Source organism: Coturnix japonica, chromosome 5 (genome assembly GCF_054131305.1).
Source record: "Coturnix japonica strain WE chromosome 5, WE-NBRP24, whole genome shotgun sequence".
Lineage (NCBI taxonomy): Eukaryota > Metazoa > Chordata > Aves > Galliformes > Phasianidae > Coturnix > Coturnix japonica.
This window is the reverse complement of record NC_140667.1, coordinates 13,306,986-13,327,822: the sequence shown is the minus strand read 5'-3', so window position 1 is coordinate 13,327,822 and position 20,837 is coordinate 13,306,986. Positions and strand designations below refer to the sequence as shown.

Sequence of the window (20,837 nt, the reverse complement as noted above, 5' to 3'; positions counted from 1 at the left end):
ATGTGTTTGTCGTCCTTCTCACTCCTGTCACGTTGGGGCTTTGTCAGATCAGAATACATTGTTGCTGTGCTTCTCTGTGTCCCCTGACTTGTCAGAGGCACAAATCTTTTTCAGATGCTCTCCCCTGTTCACTTCCATTATTATATCTGGTGTTTCTGGGTGGCAAGCAGAAATGAATAACCTTGTAAATGCTCCCTGTCTTTCAATTTGTTTTATTTTCCATACAGCGTGTCAGTGCATTTTTGTTGAGTGTTTTTAATAAGATGATGCTGATGAAAATAAATTGCTTTGCAGTTCCTGCTGTGGGTGACAGAAATGCTGGGTCTGTAATTTTCCAAAACTGTGCATTAGAAACAAGTGTAGTGTTTGCCTGTAACCACAATCATCTTCATGAAATTCCTCGCAGAAAAAATAAAGCTATCAGTTTGAATGTTGGGGGCAAGATTCACTGCTGTATCCAGCTTCTGCTGGGCACAGTTAGAGAAGGAGCTGTGAAGGAGAGTTTTAGGACTGATTCTCTGCCACATTCAGGTCTGCCATATGGGATGTTTAGCCAGATCTCTCTGGTGTGAGAGGGAGAACGAGTTATAGAGCAGACCTTCTTATTGGGGTGTCTGTTAGCCAGGATTTGAGGAGTCAGTGCTGGAACTTTACATTGTAGACACCATGGTACCCATGGCTGCTGCACATCAGCTTTCTTCTGACTGTTTCAGTATCTTGCTGGGAAAGAGTAAGGCAGATAAATGGTAAGGCAGATAAATGGTTATCTCCTGGGTACCAAGTCTGGCGAGTACCCACCTCTTATGGGACTGAAGGTAACCTGGATGTTTCAAAAGTGGTTTTTGAGTCAAGATTTTTCGCATTGCTCACTTAAATGAAAAATTGTCAATATTGCTGTATTTTCATAACTTGTTTTTTATTTTGTTAGAAATGCAGAAGCTATAGATACAGTTCCCTAAAGTTTAGAAATTCATCTTGTTGTCTGACTTTTCATGCTCTCATCCTACCTTACCTAGCTATCAAGACAGTGATAATGTCTGTCCCTTGCTGCATTTCTGAAGGGGAAGCACTTTCTGTTTTTGCTGGCTAGGATACAACCCCTGGCTGCTGCACTGTAGCTGTCAGATGATACAGGAGCTCAGGTCCCACTTTTGCAACTTGAAGGCTAATGCTGTTATCATTAAACATTTTTACTATGTTTACTACTTTACTTTCCATAGACTCCTTCAGCTATTCCATCCTTTAGTAGACTTTGGAAACAGGAATTATTAAGCTCCCAAGCTTATAAAACTATTCCTCTTCTTCCATATCAGAGATTTCCTCTGAGATTACATTGCTCAAATTACAGAAAAGAAAGTATCCTGGATTAATATTTTTTATCATCCTCTCAAATATGAGAAGTTGGATTAATACTAGTAGTAAAGATGACTGGTTGTGTAGCAAAGATTTGGTTGATGGTGCTGTACTACTTCCCTAAGGAAGCTACTAGGCTCAGCTAGGCAGCATTTACAGAGATTTATGCTTATTTTTCTTCTATTTTGCTGTATTTTGTTACATCCACTTGCAGCAACAAGATGGCCCATCCATGGCAGGTCCTTTCCTTCCAGAAGATTTCACTTTTCTCTCTTTGATTGCCAGAGTGCTGTATGAGGACTGGGCTCTTCTCTCTCCCTCCTGGGTCCCCACTGTGCTGCATTTATTTGCTCAGTGTCACATTCTTCTCATGTGAGCTGGGAGGAACAGCTGCTCCAGCAAGTCACTGCTGTTGAGCTGCAAGAGCTGAAGCCCTTTGTTTAGGCTGTGCACATGTAGTTCTTTTGATCTTTTCTCATAATTTAAACTGTTCACCTTTTTTTTTTTTTTTTCTTTTTTAAAATTATTTATTTTTTTCTGAATTCCCTTTAGTTTGTTGACATCTGTCTGGATCCTGAGTGTCCAAGGCAGAACAGTACATGAGAACAGCTTTGCCAAAGCTGTTTAATAAAAGAACTGTCATCTTAGTTAAAAGACACGAGCGTTCCACAGTAGCTTTAAGAGCTGCCTTGAAAGCTTATACCTGATTCTCTTCTTCCCCTCCTTGGCCTTATGAGGCATTTTTGGCTTTTAGTTTCTCACTCACTAGGCCATTGAACACTAAATGCAATAAATCTGTAAAATACTCATCTATTTTAAGTCATTGGCTTGTGTGCAATTTGCAGAAGAACCCTGTTAAAAAAATATTAACCATTTTTTCTTTTAAAATTTTGTTTCTCTTCATTTGTTTCCAGAAGGGTTCTTGACCAAATATAAAAATGCTTGTACATAGCTGTGTGTGAGAGGCTGCTGTGATGGTGTACTTACAAATCCTGACTTTGTTGTTGTTTTTTTTCTAGGTACTTGGTGCTAGAACACGTGTCAGGTGGGGAGCTCTTCGACTATCTTGTAAAAAAGGGAAGATTGACACCAAAAGAAGCCAGGAAGTTCTTCCGACAAATCATCTCTGCTTTAGACTTCTGCCATAGTCATTCAATATGGTGAGTACAGTCATTCCCAACAGGAATTACCTGTTACATAAAAGCACATACTAAAAGCATCTTATTTCCTGACACGTACTGTTAAATAACCAATGTTGTAAAGCTGTAAAGGCATTGTGTGAAGTCCTGGCATGTTTTTAAATTCTTGGCTGTCTGTGAGGATGTGTACCAGTCAGGAACAGACATTTCATGGAGAACAGTATGTTTGGAAGAGAATTCATTCACAGGGAATGGTTTGATCAGGAAAACCAAAACCACAGTGGGAAAGCTTTTTAATTTCTGTCATTCTTTGGGACATTTGCTAATAATTGAGGATTACAAACACTATTTTGAAGTGAGTCCCTAAAGAAACTTGGGACAGATACCAATGCAGCCAAGTCATTTTATGGCTTCCTTCAGTTTTTGGAAACCTGCTGGCTTTTGGCAACTTTGACCAAGTCCCTTCTGGGCATTTGAGTCATTGTTGCCTTTAATTTCCTTTCCTATAGGGAAGAATTTGCTTGATGTGTCTGCAGTTGATATTAACAAACCCCATCAGACTATTTTAACATAAAGTGTGGTTTATCCTATTTGTTTGGGTGATGTTTTAAACTGGACCAGTTTCCACTTAATCTTCAGCAAGTTTAGCTAGTTTGAATGTTACTGAAATCAACATTCAGAAATGAAATTGTTACAATGAGTCTGAGCACACAGTTTCTATACAGATGCTGACCCACTTATTTCTCAGAAATGCCGCTCCTTGCAGTAAGATTGGCTGGGGGAGACCATTTACATTACGTGTGTGGTTGCTTCTTTGTTGCCACAGACAGCCACAGATTCCCCTCTGCAGGAGGCTGCGGGCTGCTGTTAGATACTGCAGTAGCTGGGTTTGCATAATCACCCTGTGGATAGTTCTCAGTAATGATACAGAGATTTCTGTAACCCCCAGCTTTGTGCTGAGACCTCACATACCAGATACCTGCAGCACAAATGGCATTTATGTATGCTGGGCAGTGTAATGACTGGTGGACTGTATACATCGATTGTTCTGTTCACTGCGTGGCTTCAGGCTTAGAGATCTGATCCAAGAAGCCTCAAATAACGTTTAAGTGTTATTATTATATTCAGTATATTATTAATATTCAGTATTATTATACTGAAAAGAAATTATTTATTCTTTCAAAAGAATATTCCATAGAAATATGATTCACAATTCGGACAGAAGTTTCTATGAAAACATTCACATCAGTCCTTTGGGCTTTTGTTGGATGCCTTGTGACATGTCTGAATAATAAACTCAGCAAGGCTTGTGGTGAGGCTGTCAACATGACAGACAAGCATTTCTGCAGGTTTAAGGATATGTGGAATTTCTAAGGCAGAGTGCATGTCTCTCTTGAGGAATCCATTTTCCTCTGTTAAACATATTGGATTGTAGGCAGTAGTCTTGTTTAGAAGTAAATCCCCTGTCTCCTTGCCAACTCCCACTCTACTAACATCTAGTGCTGAATAAGCTAGCAGTAAATCATAAGCTCTCCTTCCTTCCCGGTCACTCTGAGACTTGTGTGGTTGGTGTTATACTAGACTGTGTGATATTCTGAATAGTTATCATAAACCCTTTTTGAGAATCGGAGCATGCATAAATACATTTGTGTGCATCTGTGTGAATATAAAAGTTAATGTGCTTTCCTAAGCAATGAAGCCTGACCTTGTCCTGTCGTGGGGCAGTGAAATGACAAATCATCTCATCAGCCAGGTTATCCAGTTATGACCACATTGAAAAATGAAGGCTTCTGCTTTGGTTAATGACTAAACGTGTGTGCCTCTAACTCACTGGCAGAATGGATTAATAGCCTGGTGTCCCTAGACCCATATCATCGTCCAATCTTCTTCCAATACCTTCCAAAACACAGAGAAGTATCTGTGGCTTGCTTTTACAGCAGTGTGTAGCCATATTAAGCTTTCACTGTTCAAAATGTGTTGATGCATTGGGATTCATGGATCAAAGAATCAGAAGGGATTCCCCAGTTCTCGCATCAATAAAAGGCTTCTGCTGCTACTGTATGGAGAGATCACCTGTGTCTGAGAAGGTACCTTCGAAGAAGCAGCTCAGAGAAGGAAGCAAAATAGGCTTGGAGTTTGAACGTGCTTTCATGGCTCTCATGTTGTTTTTTGAAAAGTAGGAGCTTTCCATTATTACATAGGTTGCTCTGAAAGTAATGCCTTGTATTTGTTTCCATGGAAACTACAACAGTTAGAAATAGCACAGTAACACTACTTGATAGAGGAGGTTCTCAGCTACCACCATTAGCTGTGCATTTTTGTCAGGAATAAACAAGAGCCAGATGCCATGCTCATAAAAATCTTCACCGGCACAAGTGACCCACTGTTTCACAGCTGCTATTATGGCATCAGTGCTGGGAAAATGTTTCCCATGCAGTCCAGCTTTCACTGTGCTCACATCTACTGGTTGGTCTCCATAAACATTCAGCAAGTGTCAATGAATGTCACTGGGTGCCATTTTTTTCTGCATGGTGGAATTCAGTGATTCATCTTCGCCTCATCTTCACTTCCACGTCAGATGCCATTCTGTCATACTGCCCCTCTGCTGCCATCTGTCTCATGGCAACAATGTGTAATGAAATATCGATGGGAAGGTTCAACCTGCTGCCATACCACCAGTATCCACCTTTGCTGTCATGGGCCAACATAATAAAAAAGAGGCATTAATTTTTGAGCAGTCCTCATATTTTATTTAGTGGAAACTAGAAGCAAAGATTTGAGGTATCTCACTCTGAAGTGCAGTCACATATAGTTTGGTTGTATGCTTACCTATGGGGAAAAAGCTCTCAGATGACATACTTCTCAGTTCTGTAAGGGCTTCCCATGCTGTGCTTTTTTGAAAAGCAGTGCTGTGCGGAGGTATTATATGTGATCCTGCAAACAGCGTATCTGTGTTACCCTGGTGCTTTGCCTGAGCCAGCAAGCAGAATGGTGAGCTCAGTGATGCAGCAGCACTGCTCTGCTTCCAGCTCTGTGCAAGCTCTGAGGGCTCTGTGCTGTGCTGCAGCACCTGGATGTGCTCAGAAGTGGTGTGAGAAATGGCAGAGTAACCTGGAGTCCCTTGGGCATAAGACTGGCTAGGACAGAGGTTTGGGATGTAACTAACGATTTTTTCCTAAGCTACCAAAAAAAGGGTGTCTACTGTCTTACATCAGTACCTTTAAGATGTCTGAGCTGGAATGCTGCGAATCAATAATCCTTTTGCTTATCTTGCTTCCATAGTGTGGGAAAGCTCTCTGCTAATTCAGCACCACCTATAATTACTGTAAAACAATGTAGGAGCAAATACTGGGGTAGGTAGCAAATTCTGACTTTGCTCAGGAAGAGGCTCTTATTTGCAGCAAGGGAATGCTGCAGCACGGGAGGAGGTGGGAGCCGGGCACAGCGAGCTGGCGGGTGCCGCATTGGCTGGGGGTGACATCACCACCAAAAGCTGGGATTGGCTGCATCCTTATTTTGTGTGTTGGGTTTGTGCTTTGGTCAAGCTCATATTTGGTGTCTGTATCTCACAAGCTGACAAATAAAAATATGATTACAGAAAATGCCCCGTGGCAAACCTTATTACGGCTTCAGAGATAACAGATAATGCCAATTACTGCACAGGGCAGTGGTGACATTGAGAGGAAATTCCCTGCGGTAATGAGCAGTGAGATTATTATTTCATTTTATTTTTATTTTGGTTGGGTTTCATTTTGTGTTATGTTTTTTGGTGCGTTTTTGTTGTTGGCTGGTTTTTATTTTTCATAGCTCAGGAGGGGTTAAGGCAGTTTCTTTATGAATATTGATAAATGACAATTATGAGGTCCCTTTCTCCTTTTATTGCCTGGGGCTGTGCCTGCTTGACTACGCACAAGGATCTTGTTGAAGTGTGCCTGTGTGTGTGTGCATAGGCATGGGGGTGTGTGACTTAGAGGGTTAAGGCAATGAATAAGAGCTTTGTTTGGCTTCGCCTTGTGTTCTTGCCATCGGAGCAGGCAAGAAATGGCTCCTTATAAAATAGCACTTTGAGATTTCACAGCAGTGGTGCTAAAACCTCTCATATATTACTGCAGGCAGGAGCTGCAGAGCACTGTCAGTAGAGGAAACACGCTTTTATGAAGAAATCTGGGATGCATTCAGGAAGCAGAGAAAGCCAAAGAGTGCCAGGTGCCATGAGTAACCTGTCCTGTTAGGTAGTACCCCCTTCCTAGTGCCTCCTGCTTTGCCTTGCTTCTTTTATAAGGAGGATGCAGAGATGTGTGTCCACAGCTGGACACTTTCAAATTATGACCCAAACCCTCCAAATGTGAAAGTGGGCATGAAACCATGGGATTCAGTAGTGTTGATTTCTGGTATTTCTTCTGGGGGTCTCTGAGTCTTTAGATTTTGAAGTTTTCTTTTAGACCATCAAATTAGAAGTGAGCCCTCTTTCCCTGATGAGAACTGAGATTTGCCAATCTTTGCCTGAATCCAGGAGCTGCGTACCTGGGACTGAGACTCGCTCTAAGCAGTGAAGAATTTAGACATTTTCTGTGTACAAAAAACTGGAGAAATAACATTAAGTACAGCAGCTGCAGTGTCAAAAACAAAGTTACCAGCTCAGCTAAAGTCAGAGGATATGTGTTTTCCTAAGTTTATCTCTTTACATAAGCCACTGGAAACTCAAAAATGGCTAAGTCTTACTGCAAGCACAACCAGGTAGCATTCTTTGGCAAGCGCATTCATGGTCATCAGACTTGGCAGTCTGTTCTGTCTTTGGATTACACGAATATATGTTTTGAGGCAAAGATTTTAGGGAGGGACAGTATATACTAATGCACCAGTACAAATAATTGCATTAAAAACAGATAAGGTTTCAGGCATTCAAGCACTTCTTCAGGATTCCTGATATGTTTAGAGATCATGTCCTTTTTCCTAGTTGTATTTGCTTGTTCTGCAGGATTCTGTGAAATATTACTGCATTTGAGTGTAGAAACCATGACCATGACTCTATAACAATTATTCCTCTGTAGGTAGATGCCAGTTACACGTTTGGATCTTATTTGTAGAAGCAAGAGAAAATAAGGCAAAGGGCTTTTTCTGCTTCTGAAAAGTAAAAATATTGCTTCTCATACTAGTAGCACTGATAAATTACTTGTATCACATCAGACTTCTGCGAAGCACTTATAAGAGGCATACTGCAGAACAATTATTCTGTGGTTGGGCCCTTCTGGGATTTTGGGGTCAGTAAGAAAAGCATTTGCAAAGTAGCCAACAATTTGATTAGTACAAATGACCTGCAACTACACCAATTAGGAGGTTTCTTGGATTAGAAATCTATGACCTACAATGAGTTGTCATAGAAACTGATAGGAATGTTTCAGCACAAAAATCACTTTAAAATAATGGGTTGGCTTATCATCTTGTGCCAAGTGACATAGTTTCCTTGTATCCAAGATCTTGAATCTGTCTCTACACCCAAAAATCTTCTGCCAACCCAGGGTGAGAGGGAGAGGGTGACTGTTTTACTTCTATTTTTAACTGTGCTGCAGTTGTCTGCAGTACAGCTGTAGGGATGTTCCCAGAGCAGGAGGACAGGTTAAGAGAGGCAGTGGGAGGGTGCTTGAGGAGCTGGCTGGATAACATCACTGGGAGTGAACAGAAAGTAAATATGGCCAGTGTGTGTGTGTGTGAAGCTGGAACACATTAATGAATGTGTGTGATTCTCATTTTCTCATTTCCATAGGACCCTTTTTTTCAGACCTCTGTCTCTTACTCTCTCTCCATCCCCATCTAGTGCTGCAGTGGAATTGTAAAGCCTTTGTTGTACTCTGTGAAAGAGGGATGTTGCAGAGAGCCTGACGGTGTCATAGCTTATCTAATGGCTCCCTTTCACTCCCACATCTCCCTTCCAAAGCCTGCTGCACACGAGCTCATGCAGCTGACTTCTTACTCCATTGTCTGGGATGAGGAGCTCTGGGCAGTCTGTGACGACACTGGCTCAGGATTTCAGTGACTTCTGCAGGGCTGCATTTCCCTTTCAGATTCTTTTTCAGCATATGTAGGGCTCAAGAGAAATGCTGGCTATGTTTGTCACAAAATAGGTTGCTTTCTTCCATTCTGATTTTCCAGCCATGTGCTAAAGCCCCTACAGCTTTAGAGTCTTTAGAACGACCAAAAAGGAACAAGTCCTCTGTACCACCTGCAGAGAGAGAAGTTGATGTGGTCATATAAGACACAGAGAGCTAGAGAGATCAGCTGGAATGGGACCAGATTAAATACATTTACTCTGCAATGTTCCATTAGTGCCAAGTAATTACCACATACAGTGGGATTTTTGTTTTGTTTTGTTTCATTTTGGCATAAGAGAATTCTTTCCAAATATGAATGCATAAGGCCATCCAGGCAGATAGGCTCTTAGGTAAATTATAACAAACCTTCCCTATTCCCATATGTTCCTCTCCCTTCCCTCTGGCATTTGGAAACTGGCAGTATAAAGATGGGAAATGCAAATACAGGGAGGAAGGTTTGTTACCACTGGCAGTGATGCTGCTTCTGCCACTCTTGGGTAGGCTCTTGGCCTCAATGCTATCCCCAAGATGGTCCCCAGATTTAAGTGCTCCAAAAATAGAGAGCAGGGATATGTCCCAGCTAGAAGCTGGGGTATGAAATTCTCATGTGGTTGAGCTTGCGAGCATTGTCTGATCCCATTGGCACCATGATTACTGAGAGGAGTGCTACTGCAATGCAAAAAGAAAAAAAAACAACAAAAAACTTATGGCTTCTATGATGTTCATGAACTCACCGTCCATACCTGGCACTAGAGTGTGTGTTAAAAGAGATATGGAATGGGTCAGGGAGCTACATAACTGCTCAATGGCAATTCTTGTTGTTTGGGGCCCAGTCAGCAATAAGTGTATCAATTCTTGACAGAGTCCACTTTCTGCTCTACTGATTGGGCTGTCATGAAGAGAAGGTTATTATTCTTGGTTTAATTTTGTTGTTTATAGAACAACAGAAAAAAACCACAAAAACTGTAAAGGTCTACTGCCACCTCAAATTTCATATGTACTACCTCACTATCTTTTGTGCCATGTGTCCTGAACGAAGGCAATGTAAGGGCTTTCGAAATACTCTCTGTGAGATGAGGACTTCTACCTAAAGACTACCATCAGCTCAGGCTGGCTGATCATTCAGGTAAAAGCATTGTATAGCACAAGGTGAAGCTCATTCCACATCTGACATGTGGATGATGGCACCCTGTATCCCCTGTCTTACTGTGACTCTGAAAATAAATATATAAAAATAATTTTTGTCACTTTACAGGAACTTTATTTTTCTAGTTGGTCCTCTCTTAAACTTGAGTGTTGTGCCTGTGTTGTGGTTACCAGGTGATGCAAAGACAGGATGAAATAGTGAAGAGACTTCTTTCCCCTGGTGAATAATATATTCTTTATCAAAGGTGTCATCCCTTTCCTTTCACTGCCTCTGAGTGATCTGGGAGTGAGGCTCACTCAGAACTCACGTACTTGGTGCTCCAGCCAGAGCTTGAGGCAAGTGTGCTGAGACTGCTGGCTCTAAGGGAAGGAAAGGTAGTGTTCGTACATCTCCTTTAGCTGTGCCGTTCTCCTGAACAAATATGAGGTGTTTTGTAATGAACATAAGATAATTTCCAAGACATTGTCATGCTTCATATGTTTCTAAGAAGGGGCAGAGACAGACCTCCTTTACAGGTGGATGGAGGTATAATACACGTGCATCCTTGAGCAGTGCTAGAGGAGTGTTGTAAAAATGAAGACAAGATGGCATAAAGCTAATGCTGAACTCTGTTATGGATGTTGCTGGATTAGATTATGCTAATGCTGGGTCTTCAATTTTTGGGCAGGTAACTTTATTGAACCGTTGTAGCAAATGACTGTTGTTTGCCTGACATTCATGCGTGTTGTCAACTGGCCATTTCCAACAGCTTTGTATTCTAATAGGGCACCTGAACTGACTGTTCTGCCTTGAAGATTTCTTCTCAGGGTTGCAGCTTTTATCAGCAGGACATCAAAGATACACATTTTGCTTTCTTCTAAGTAAAGACAAGTGAAGAGAGCTTTTTCAGCCTGCCTAAAATCCTTGTCTCATCTCTGTGGCTCTTCAAGAGCTGCAAATAAAAAGGCAAAAAAGTCATCTCAATTTTAGTACAGAATTTTTGGTATGGGGTATAAAATCAAGTAGATACAACAGTTGTACGAAAGTACTTGAGTACTAAGAAACAGATGGGTGTGCACTGGTGTCACCTGTGGATACATTTTCTTTGATTTAAAGCAGGAGTTGTCATCCTGAAGGTCGTGGCTGCCTTGCTGGAAGGAAGGGAATGGAATCCTCTCTCTTCTTTCCTGTTGCTAATACTCTCAGTTACAAACAGTGCTGGGTTCAAGGAGTTTCTCCATTGGAGCTAGCTGCCCAAAATATTTTCAAAGCTGTATGCCTATGTAAACAACCCCTAACAGGAGCTTTTTGCTGTACTGTTTACACCAAATACATTTGTTTGTTGTTTTCTTTTTCTTTTTTCCCCAAGACTTCACTAATACTATTTACTGTTAAAGGAATATTCTGATGGCATTCACTCCTACCTTGAGAAACTGGCATTTGATGGAGTATGTCAGCCCTAAATCTAAACTGAAAATTTCCTCCCACCAATTTCCCTCAGTCTCTCCCTCAGATTGTGTTGCTATTGTTCATTTTCTATAAGGACAGTGAAGGCTCAAATCTTGCATTTATCAGGAGTGAGCATTTGGGGGGTAGTCTGGAGTGCTGCTAAGACTGGATTTTGGGTGTCTGTGTTCTTCTAATCTGGAAGAGAGAAAGAATGACATCAATTAAAATGTAATAGGTTGGATGCTTTGCTGGATTAAAAAAAATACAGGACTTGGAGTGGGAAAGCTTTTGTGGATAATTTAACTTGAATTTTTATCTTTTCCTTACAGCCACAGGGACTTGAAACCAGAAAACCTACTGCTGGATGAAAAGAACAATATCCGGATAGCAGATTTTGGGATGGCGTCGCTGCAGGTTGGGGACAGCTTGTTAGAAACCAGTTGTGGGTGAGTGTCTCAGAGCATATTGCAAATAGTCAGTGATGGATTCCAGACATAGAAAATGTCAGTAACTGGGGGTTTGAGGAAGATCTGCAGGCTTACATTGTGCATCATTATTTCCTAGTAAGTTAGTAAATTTAAAAAATGTGTACAGTGCATAAAATAGCTAAAATAAGGATGTGGGGTTTTTTTGTTGTTTTTTTTTTTTTTTGAAGTGCTTTACAGTGAAAAGCAGGCCTTTATAGATGTCACATATGGATATAAATATCGAGGCTTTCAGGTTTGGACTCATCTGCCTAGGCTGGTTTGCATTTGCTTTCGCTGGACATATGATACTTGGAAAATGAAAGCAGTGGTGAAACCTGTTTCCAGAATAGGCTTTAAAGTATTAGGAGATGAGGGGAAAAAAAATGGAATTTGGGGCATCTGAAATGGAATTTGCATGTTCTGTTTGGGCTGCCTGCTTGCAGCTCTTCCTGTTTATGCTCCACTCTGCTTCATTTCGGCTCACACCCAGGATTGACAGAGAGGCAGCAGAGGGTCCTTTGCAATGACAGGCAGGGCATGAATGCAGGTACAGAAGAGACTGCTTGGAGGAATATTGCAGGGGCAGTCTAAAAGCATTTCCATGTTAATTCAGTTGCCAGCAGGAGCTTTCTAGGAATTCCCAAGGGAGCCAGCAGTAAGCCCAACAGCTGAGTGAAGACCTGGTGCCTGGCTGAGGACAGGATGAACATGTCAGGAGCAATGCCCTCTGATCACCATCACCTCTACAGATACCACAGGCACCGTGGTCCCCCAAAGCCATAACTCTGTGTTGACTCTGCAGTGGGCTGCTGCAGTGAACTGTGGCAAGGGCAGCAGCTGCATCGTGCTGCTGCAGACTGGCACCTCAGCCGACTTTTAGCTGTGTATCAATTTGTTACAACAGCAAGCTCAGCAGCTGGAGCTGCAGAAAGTACCAGCAGTTCTGTTTCTCCACCCATGTGCATCTACTCTTCCTGGCCCTTGGCAGTGTAAATCCTACGACTCCAGCTCATCTCAATCCTCAGGCTGCTGCAGTCCGCGTCTTTTCATTCTGTGCCCTGAGGCAAGATAATTCAGAGTAGACATGGAGCCATACCAGATCCCTTTATAGCCCATCAACTGCCTCTCAGTCCTAAGCTGCACAATGTTGCATTCCAAGTTTTGAATAATAAATTGCAAAATTGTTTGAAGCTGATGATGTGATTGAATGGCGGTTTGTGAATATACTGAGATGCACCCGTTCCTTTCTTGTCTGTGCCAAGATTTGACCTCTTACCAGCACAGATGAGAAACAAGGAGCTGTGAGTCTGCACATCTGTTGCTTGCAGCTGCCTTCAAACCTCCCCTCTAGACCGAGAAACAAAGTCCTCGCTGCAGTTATCACAAAGGGTCTCTGCTCTTAAAGAAAATCTTCTCCTTTCCTTCTGTGAAAAACAGAACAACAAAAAGTATAAAAACCAACTCCATCTCACATCACCCTGAAGAACTTTTTGGAACTCCTTGGGAACATCTTGTTAGTCTTCCTATTCATGCTAGCGGCAGTCTTTATCGTCCAGGTCTAGAGTCTCAAAGGGAGATTTGCTGTCCATAAGCAGTGCTGGAATTCAAGCCTCCATGTTTCAAGCAGAGCCAGCCCTCACTATTGCAGCCTTAAAGTGTGCTAATAAAGAAATCAATGGAACAGAAGAGACGTGCCTGTAATAAACAGAACACAGCAGCAATGCTATGATCTCCTGCCTTGCAGATGTATTTTAAGTATGGTGCCAATCACTAGGCCTCCATGTGAGCTATTACACCACTTCATTAATTCTCCTGGCATGGAGCCCAGCATGGCTGGTACTGGTGTCTTCTGATCTATCTGGTTTGGGCAGTAAAGAGAGAAAGGAAGGAAGGAATATGTAACAGTGGGCCATGAAGTTCACAGAGAATGGCATCCCGGTTGTGACTCCCTTCCCCTAGGAGCACACACTAACCAACCTCAGAGCTCTTCAAGGCAACGCTTTTACCTCCCCCTTGTAGTCGGTACTTTCAGCCAGCATGAAAAGGAACAAAACAGACTGAGTCGTGGCTGAGGTATGAAACTTTAATGAGATGTTCTTCCATGCACCCAGAAGTTAATTTTCAGAATGGCTTTCTCTGTGCTGTGAACATTGATAATGAGATGAAACTGTAAGATTTCCTTTGACAGTCACACAAGGAGTCTCCAGGTATTTCTGTCAGTCAGAGTGGGAGGATGAGATGGGGTTTAACAGCATGATACAATGTACTTTGTCAGTACAGCAGAGTTGTTAGAGTGCAGCCTCTGCTGTCACGAAACGGATAAGTGTAGTCCAGAATTTGACCAGAGAGCCCTGACTGGCCTCACAAAGCTGTTTGCGTGTTTTGTTGCACACCTCAGAGTCAGAGTCTGATGGGAGCTACTCCTTAGATCAGCGTGGTTTTTTGTAGTGCTGATGGCTACCTGGAGGAAATGATAAAGGTTCAGTCCGGTTGTGTTTGTGTAGGGGAAGGAGGTAAGGATGAACTGGCTGTTTCATTTACATCTTTTGTCACTGCCAGACTGCAGTCAGGCCTTGGTTGTAATTAATCCCCGTTACTGAAAGCCTGTATTGCACGAATCCTGCATATATATAAATATGTATGCATATATATACAGAAGAGCAAGCCAGAGATTTAAACATGTATCTTTAGACCTTTGAGAGGAAGAGGAGCTGTGGGAATAATTCTGCTAACTGCAGAAACTGCATGATAAGTCACTCTTGTGGAGAGAGAGTCCCTGAAATGCTAAAGTAACCCAGCAAATCTTTGCATCTCTCCAGGAGCAGGGGAGTTCTGTGAGCAAACAGCAGACAACGAAGGAAGCGGAGGATGTGGTAGGATGCTGCTTCTAATAGTCCAGATCTCTTTGGCTCTTCCTCCTCTTTACCCTTCCAAGTGATGATGTGCAGAGACAGTCCCTCATCTCTTTCAGCAGTGATTCTTCCCAGCACACTGCCTTGCAGTGCTTCAGAATGTTAGATACTGAGCAATCCCTCCTACTTGTCTCTAGGCAAACAGAATGAGTTTCTTATGGTTAAGACTCTGAACTTAAATGATCTGAGCTTGATTTCTGCCTCTGCTGTGAGCATCCATGGTAGTTGTAGACAAGTCACAATACCCCTCTGTGCTTCAGTTCTCAATCTCAACATGTCATTACAGTGCTCAAGTTGCTCTGAACGTATCTATAGAAGTCTTGGAAAAGTAGGAACGTTTCTCTTTTCTTGAGCTTCTGAATTGGAGGATTGATAGGGGATACAGTTGAGTTGTAATTCTTGGGAGTCTATAATGATCCTTCCTAATTCCCCATTGCTCCCTACTGAAAGGTGACAAAGTACATTTTTGCCATCTCTGCAATTCTCTCCATTTCACTTAATGTGAAACAACACCATCTCCCTCAGGAAGGTGATTGCTGCAGGCCACCAGGTGATGGAGAACCCCACAGTGGTGCTGCTCTCTGTGCTGCCTGTAAACCTCTCAATCACAAACAACCACAAGCTGAGACCAAGCCAACGTGTGAATGTAGCTTTCTCTAGCACCAGACATGATTCCTGACAAGGCAGTCTGTACAGGCCCACAACTGACTAACTGTATTTGCAGCAATTCTCCCCTGTCGGTATCTCTGTTGGGAACCCCTGAAGAAATCCAGAAATCTGTGAATTTAGTAAGAACAATGTTAAGTATGTTCTCTAATTTTATTGAGTGAGAAGGAAGCCACTGTGCGTGTCAGTGGCATAATGAAGGAAAACAGCAGCTTCCAAGCCCAGCACAGTGCATACCTCTGCTCTCAATTCTCCCTGGCAAATGCGGGCTATACTTTGTATACCCGCCAGCTGCCCATATATGTCACAAAACAAAACATTTTCATCAGTTCTGTGATTCTCATTAGAATTGATTACTATCTCTTCTTGAGCTCAGGATATCTGTAACACCCAGTGCAGTGTGTGTTTGTTAGAAATGCTAACAGAGATCATCTAGCTCCTGAGTTGCTTACCTCTTGTATTTAGTCTGTCCCAACACCTGTGATTCAGAAGAATAGAATTCAGTTGCTGTACACCTCAATGTCCAAGCACCATTTCTAATTTAATGTCAAGTCATGATGCTGTGTATATTCTTTCTCTTCTACAGAGCTGTATATACAGGTGTGTGCATGTTATCTAAAATGTATGCAAATGTCCAGATCCAGATATTGTTAGTGTTGCAAATTTAGGCTCTTAAAGTCAGAAAATGCCAGAATTCGTAGCTTTTATCCCATCTCACCAGGAGTTTCCATTGCACTCTGTTCCCGTCTCTTTCCCTGTTCTTCACTCCATTTCAGTCTTGCCAACTTCTCCCACTCGTTTCTGCTCCACATTTGGTCCAACGTCCCAGATTCTTTTCTCTTTTTCCTTAGATTCCAGCTCTTGTTTCCTCTACCTGGTATTCCCAGCTCTCAGTCTCAGATCTAACTCCTGTTATTCGTGCACACAAAGAGGTTCTGTTTTTAAAGCTTGGTACTTTGTGACAACCTCAGTCACAACAGCTTGTACTATCAGTTTTAGGAAAAAAACTTGATCTGTGAAGCATTGCCAATACAGGTTGAATTTTCATCCTGACTCTCTAGAGAATTTCCATTAGCAAATACAATCTTCCCTTTTTTCTAGTAGTTGTGTTTGAATACATTTTTCCAGAGAATGAGAATAAATCATCACATTTTTCTTTTGCATTTCAGGATGCTAGAAATGTTCACTTTTTATGGGAAAAGCACAGTTGATTCAAATAAGATTTTAATTGTGGGCACAAAGATGCCCTACATCAAAAACAGGGGAACCTGTGGTTTCCAATTAGCTGTGAACATCTCAGCTTAAAGCACCTTATCATTTGCATTCACAGAAGGACTGCGTTGTGGGCACAGAGAGCTTGATTCTCCAGTATGTCAACCAACTGCCTCATCACAACATTGTCCTTCGTAGCACCACACTTCCCTCACTTAACTATTGGCTTTCTAACTTCTACAAAAGTCAACCAGAGACATTGTGACCAGCAGCAGACCCACTGCCTCATGTTCACTTATCTACAAAGCACAGCACAGCCTATTCAGGTTTTGCTTTTGAGTACTGCACTCTGCATTCTTTATGGTCTTTTAGTATAGGGATCTGTTTCAATTCTTAAATTAAGATCTCTTAAAGGATCTAAGTCTTAATAATTTGAGCTCATATATTAATTAATGAACTGATTTGCAAATTCACAGAAAGTCTATTTGTGCTTGAGGAGTAAACAGCTGTAAGATGGCTGAGGGCTAGATGCTGAGTTTTCTCATATAGTGCTAAATGACTGAGTTGAAGCTTTAATGGCAAAATAGTTCTCAAACTAAACTACAGCTACTACTTTAATTATAGCCCTACGTGCAGTTACTGCCTTCACTACAGCCTGAACTACCCGCTGCTCTTCAAACTGTTTCTTCAGTCCCTTCCTGCATTACACTGCTGTGTGATCTGTGGCTGTCGCTTTCCCCACAGGATGCTCTAACATGCATCCTTCTTGCGAGGAATTCCCTTTCTCTGTTTTGCTGCTCTTCTCACGTTCCCCTTCATCTCAGCCGTTTGCTGCCCAGCACAGTGTTCCGCATAGGCATTCTTTTGCTCTGGTGGGTGGCTTCTGTCTCCAAAAGCCAGCAAAGAGATAGCAGTTGACTTGGGGGGAAGAAGGAGCTCTAGTATCTGAGCAACAGCAAAAACAGCCAGACACAAGAGGGTTTCAGTGCATCTCCTTCATAAAGGTATCTTCAAGCAAAGAGAGAAAAGATTTTTTCCTCCCTCTCTACAGAAATACTGCCTCCAGCTGTGAGGTGTGAAGAGTGGCAGAGAAGCATTTCTTCTTCCCCTAGTAGTGTCTTCTTAAGGCATGGCTCCAAAGTACGTAAGCATGGAGATTCATCTTTAAAGGGACCTGTCAGGAAGTGCAATACATGATTTGTCATGATTATGGAGCAGGATCATACAGTACAGCTCTCCCTCTTCTTCCTCATCAGCCTTCTTTGGAAAAGCAGTTGTCCCATAACAAGGAAGTAGGTTTATCTGTGCACTGTGCGGGTGTCTCTTACTGTGTTCTGAGACAGGAGATCAGAACTGCTTGCACAAATCAGAGGCACATCACATCTCCACTGAAGATACAGCACTGGTTGTCTCAGATCAGCTCTAGGTTTATTGTATCAGTGTGTCAAGATCAAAACCTACTTGTCTAGTTTTTCAGATGACATTCAGGATAGATGCATCAGAGATGCTTCTCTCTGATTGCATTACCCCCGTCTGGACTTGTAGTGGTTTTCACCATTGCATTTTGTATTATTTCCTCTGGTCGAAGTCCTGTGTAAATACTTTGCTAAGGGCCTGCAAGATCTGTTAAGATTCCTGAGTCTAAGAGTTACAGCTGTGAATGACCATGCAGAGAGCCCTTCCTGCCCCAGGCAGACTAGCCTGGGAAAATGAACATCACCCTTGAAATAAACATTGCCAGCACTGGGGCTCTTTTGCAGCAATACCCAGAGGCAGCAGCTGCTTCTTAATCTTGCTGAGCTGTATACTTATTTATTATCAAGGGCACGTTGTGGCTTTAGCTGCACAGAGATGTAGCTGAAAGATGAGGAGATGGCCTAGGGGAAGAGAGAGGGAATATACTGAATATTGAATAATTATTGATAAGAGCCAAAGAAATACTCAGGACTCTATAAAAATATAAATAGATTTTTTATTAAATTTTAGCTTTTTCTTTAAAGCAGTTGAAGGTCCTGCATGATTGGCAGCATGGAAATGAGTTTTCTACAGATTTCTGGCTGGCCAGAGGAACCTGTTTAGAGCTGTTTGCCAAGGCAGTGCTGCAGATATCCTGATAGTGTGTGCTGGCAGGAATTCAGAGTGGCTGTGCCAGAAATCTGTGCTCTCTGGGCAGTTGCAGTGCAGCTGTTGAATGATTGAATCGATCCAACTTGTTGAAATTATTTATTGTAACATTTTCTCCGCCCATTCTGTTGGTATTTAGCAGAATTTCACCAGTGTCTTGAAAGACACCTTGCGGACTCCACTGCACTCAGCAGACATCAGAGGAGCAAAATGCTTTAAGTGCATTTTCTACTGAGATTCCTAATTGGGTATTTACCTGTCTTGTGGTTTTCACAATACTTACCTTCTTCTTTTCAAGGATATTTGAAAGATGGTTGTATGCCTCAGCATCTGCAATTATGAATTCTGAAACCAGTCTATGTTGGAGTTGCAAATTTCCAGGGAGCAGGAAAGCAGCAGTGGTGTTGCTCTTGTTTTAGTCAGAACAGCAGACTTATAATGAGGTTCTGGTCAACCAGTTGTGGCCAGCAGCAACTTTTAATAACTCATCTGTGTTCCTGTGGCTGCCAGAGACAGAGCTGCCAAAAGAGCCCAGTGGGTCTGACCTCCCCACTAGGCTCAAGTACTTTCTTACCAGAATCCCAGAGCATCCAAGGGTCAACTCTATCCAGCTCTTCAAGGCAAAACATTTCTTGTCTTAATAGGCCTTTCAAGGTTTATAAAATCAGGTCTAAACAAAGATCTGCAGTCAGTACTGAATGCATAGGCTTGGTCCTAATACCTGCAGTAGCCTCTTAAAGAAGTGTTATTAGATAGTATGCTAAACTTCTAAGTCCTGCCTTTCCCAAAGTTTGTGAGGGATCAATTATATTTAATCTCTCCTTGGTAAGCTTTGTATTCAAGGTAGCTGCAGTTCTGGTTGTACTCTGAGTATATTATCACAGTCTGCCAAAAGCTGTGATAGCAAATCGGATGTGCCATGCACTCAGGGTGATATCTTACCATAAGTGTAATGTGTATGGAAAGGTAATTAATGGACTGTCTCATTGGGCATTAAAATAGCATCCTAGCACAAAGCTAACCTCACTGTGCTTCTGTTTTGCTCATTACTTTGTGAGACAGGTATTGCCCAGCCATGATTGTGTTTGTCACAAGAAACAAATGCACAAATGAAGACAGGCTCAGGGGCTGCTGGGAGGTGTCAGTATAAACAATGGTGAGATTTGCACACAGGTCTCAGACAGTTTGCATCCCTTTTACTTGTCAAGTTACTTTAATGAGGGCTATAAAAATAAATAGCCGTGGCTATAATCTTTAGGAATTAAAATGATTACCTGGCAAGTTGAAGTAATTAACTATTCTCAGCCAAGAATCAAGGAAGAGATAGATGTGTGGAAGGATGTGAAGAGAATATATTAGCTCAGAAGGTAGCAGTGCTGTTGTCCATCCTTTTTGTGTGGTGTTTTGCTGTTGTTTTTTTTCTAAAGAAAAATAAATTGCATGTTGAAATCATACACTGGCAGCTTTTATGACTGCTGGAGTAATTGAGAGCACTCTTAGCAGAAGAGGTGCAAGATGTTGTTCGGAGATATATGCACTGGCTCTGAAAACATATATTTTGTTCCCCCTAAAAGACCTCACAGTGTGTGCCTTCCTTCTAGTTATACATGTGGCCAAGTGAAAGTAAAGAGTTGGTGGGCTGGAATATTATGTAATTGCAAAATATACCTGCTCTTCCATTCCTTTTAAGAAATTCATATTAGGTCCATTGACTATTGAATTCTGCTGGTTGTTGACCGTTTCTGAGTTTGTCTGAGAAATGTATTCACTTTAAAATAATACAAATGGGCTGTTTTTGCGAACTTGCTTTCTGTGTAGATGAGCCAGTCCTGATTCTGGTAAGCAAAGTGGAAATGCAAATAATGGATAGATATGTGTTCATCTCACTATTTTGTGTTTCAGATCACCGCATTATGCCTGCCCTGAAGTTATCCGGGTAAGTTGATTAACATCAGTGCATGTTTTCTTTAAAGTGCCACTAATTGCATGTGTGCAAACTGACCCTCCCTACAGAAAATCTGTGCAAAACAGACAGCATGGGAAAGGAGATAATAAACATAACTGTGACTTTGGTTGTTTGGTTCAGCCCTGAATCAATCCACATCAGCCGTCTGAGGGAAATAGTCCTGTGTTGTTTTCACAATGCCTTTTTCACAATCCCCTTTTTTAGATGTTCTTCTTTATTATTTTATATTTTTTTGATTGTTTGGGTTGGAAAGGATCATAAAGATAATCTTCTTCCAACTCCCCTGCCATGGGCAGTGACATCTACCACTAGACCAGGTTGCTGAAACTCCATC

At 41.9% G+C, this 20,837-nt stretch overlaps 1 protein-coding gene across 30 annotated transcripts in view; it reads left to right on the top strand.

The window, feature by feature from the left end:
* BRSK2 (BR serine/threonine kinase 2) overlaps window positions 1-20,837 on the top strand; it is a 282,398-nt gene that overhangs the window by 190,223 nt on the left and 71,338 nt on the right. For all 30 annotated transcript variants that reach the window (XM_085548415.1, XM_032444841.2, XM_085548405.1 and 27 more), the window contains exons 4-6: window positions 2,373-2,513; window positions 11,486-11,602; window positions 20,440-20,473. In XM_085548415.1, coding sequence (XP_085404541.1) covers window positions 2,373-2,513; window positions 11,486-11,602; window positions 20,440-20,473 — 292 coding nt within the window. The remainder of the gene's footprint in view (window positions 1-2,372; window positions 2,514-11,485; window positions 11,603-20,439; window positions 20,474-20,837) is intronic.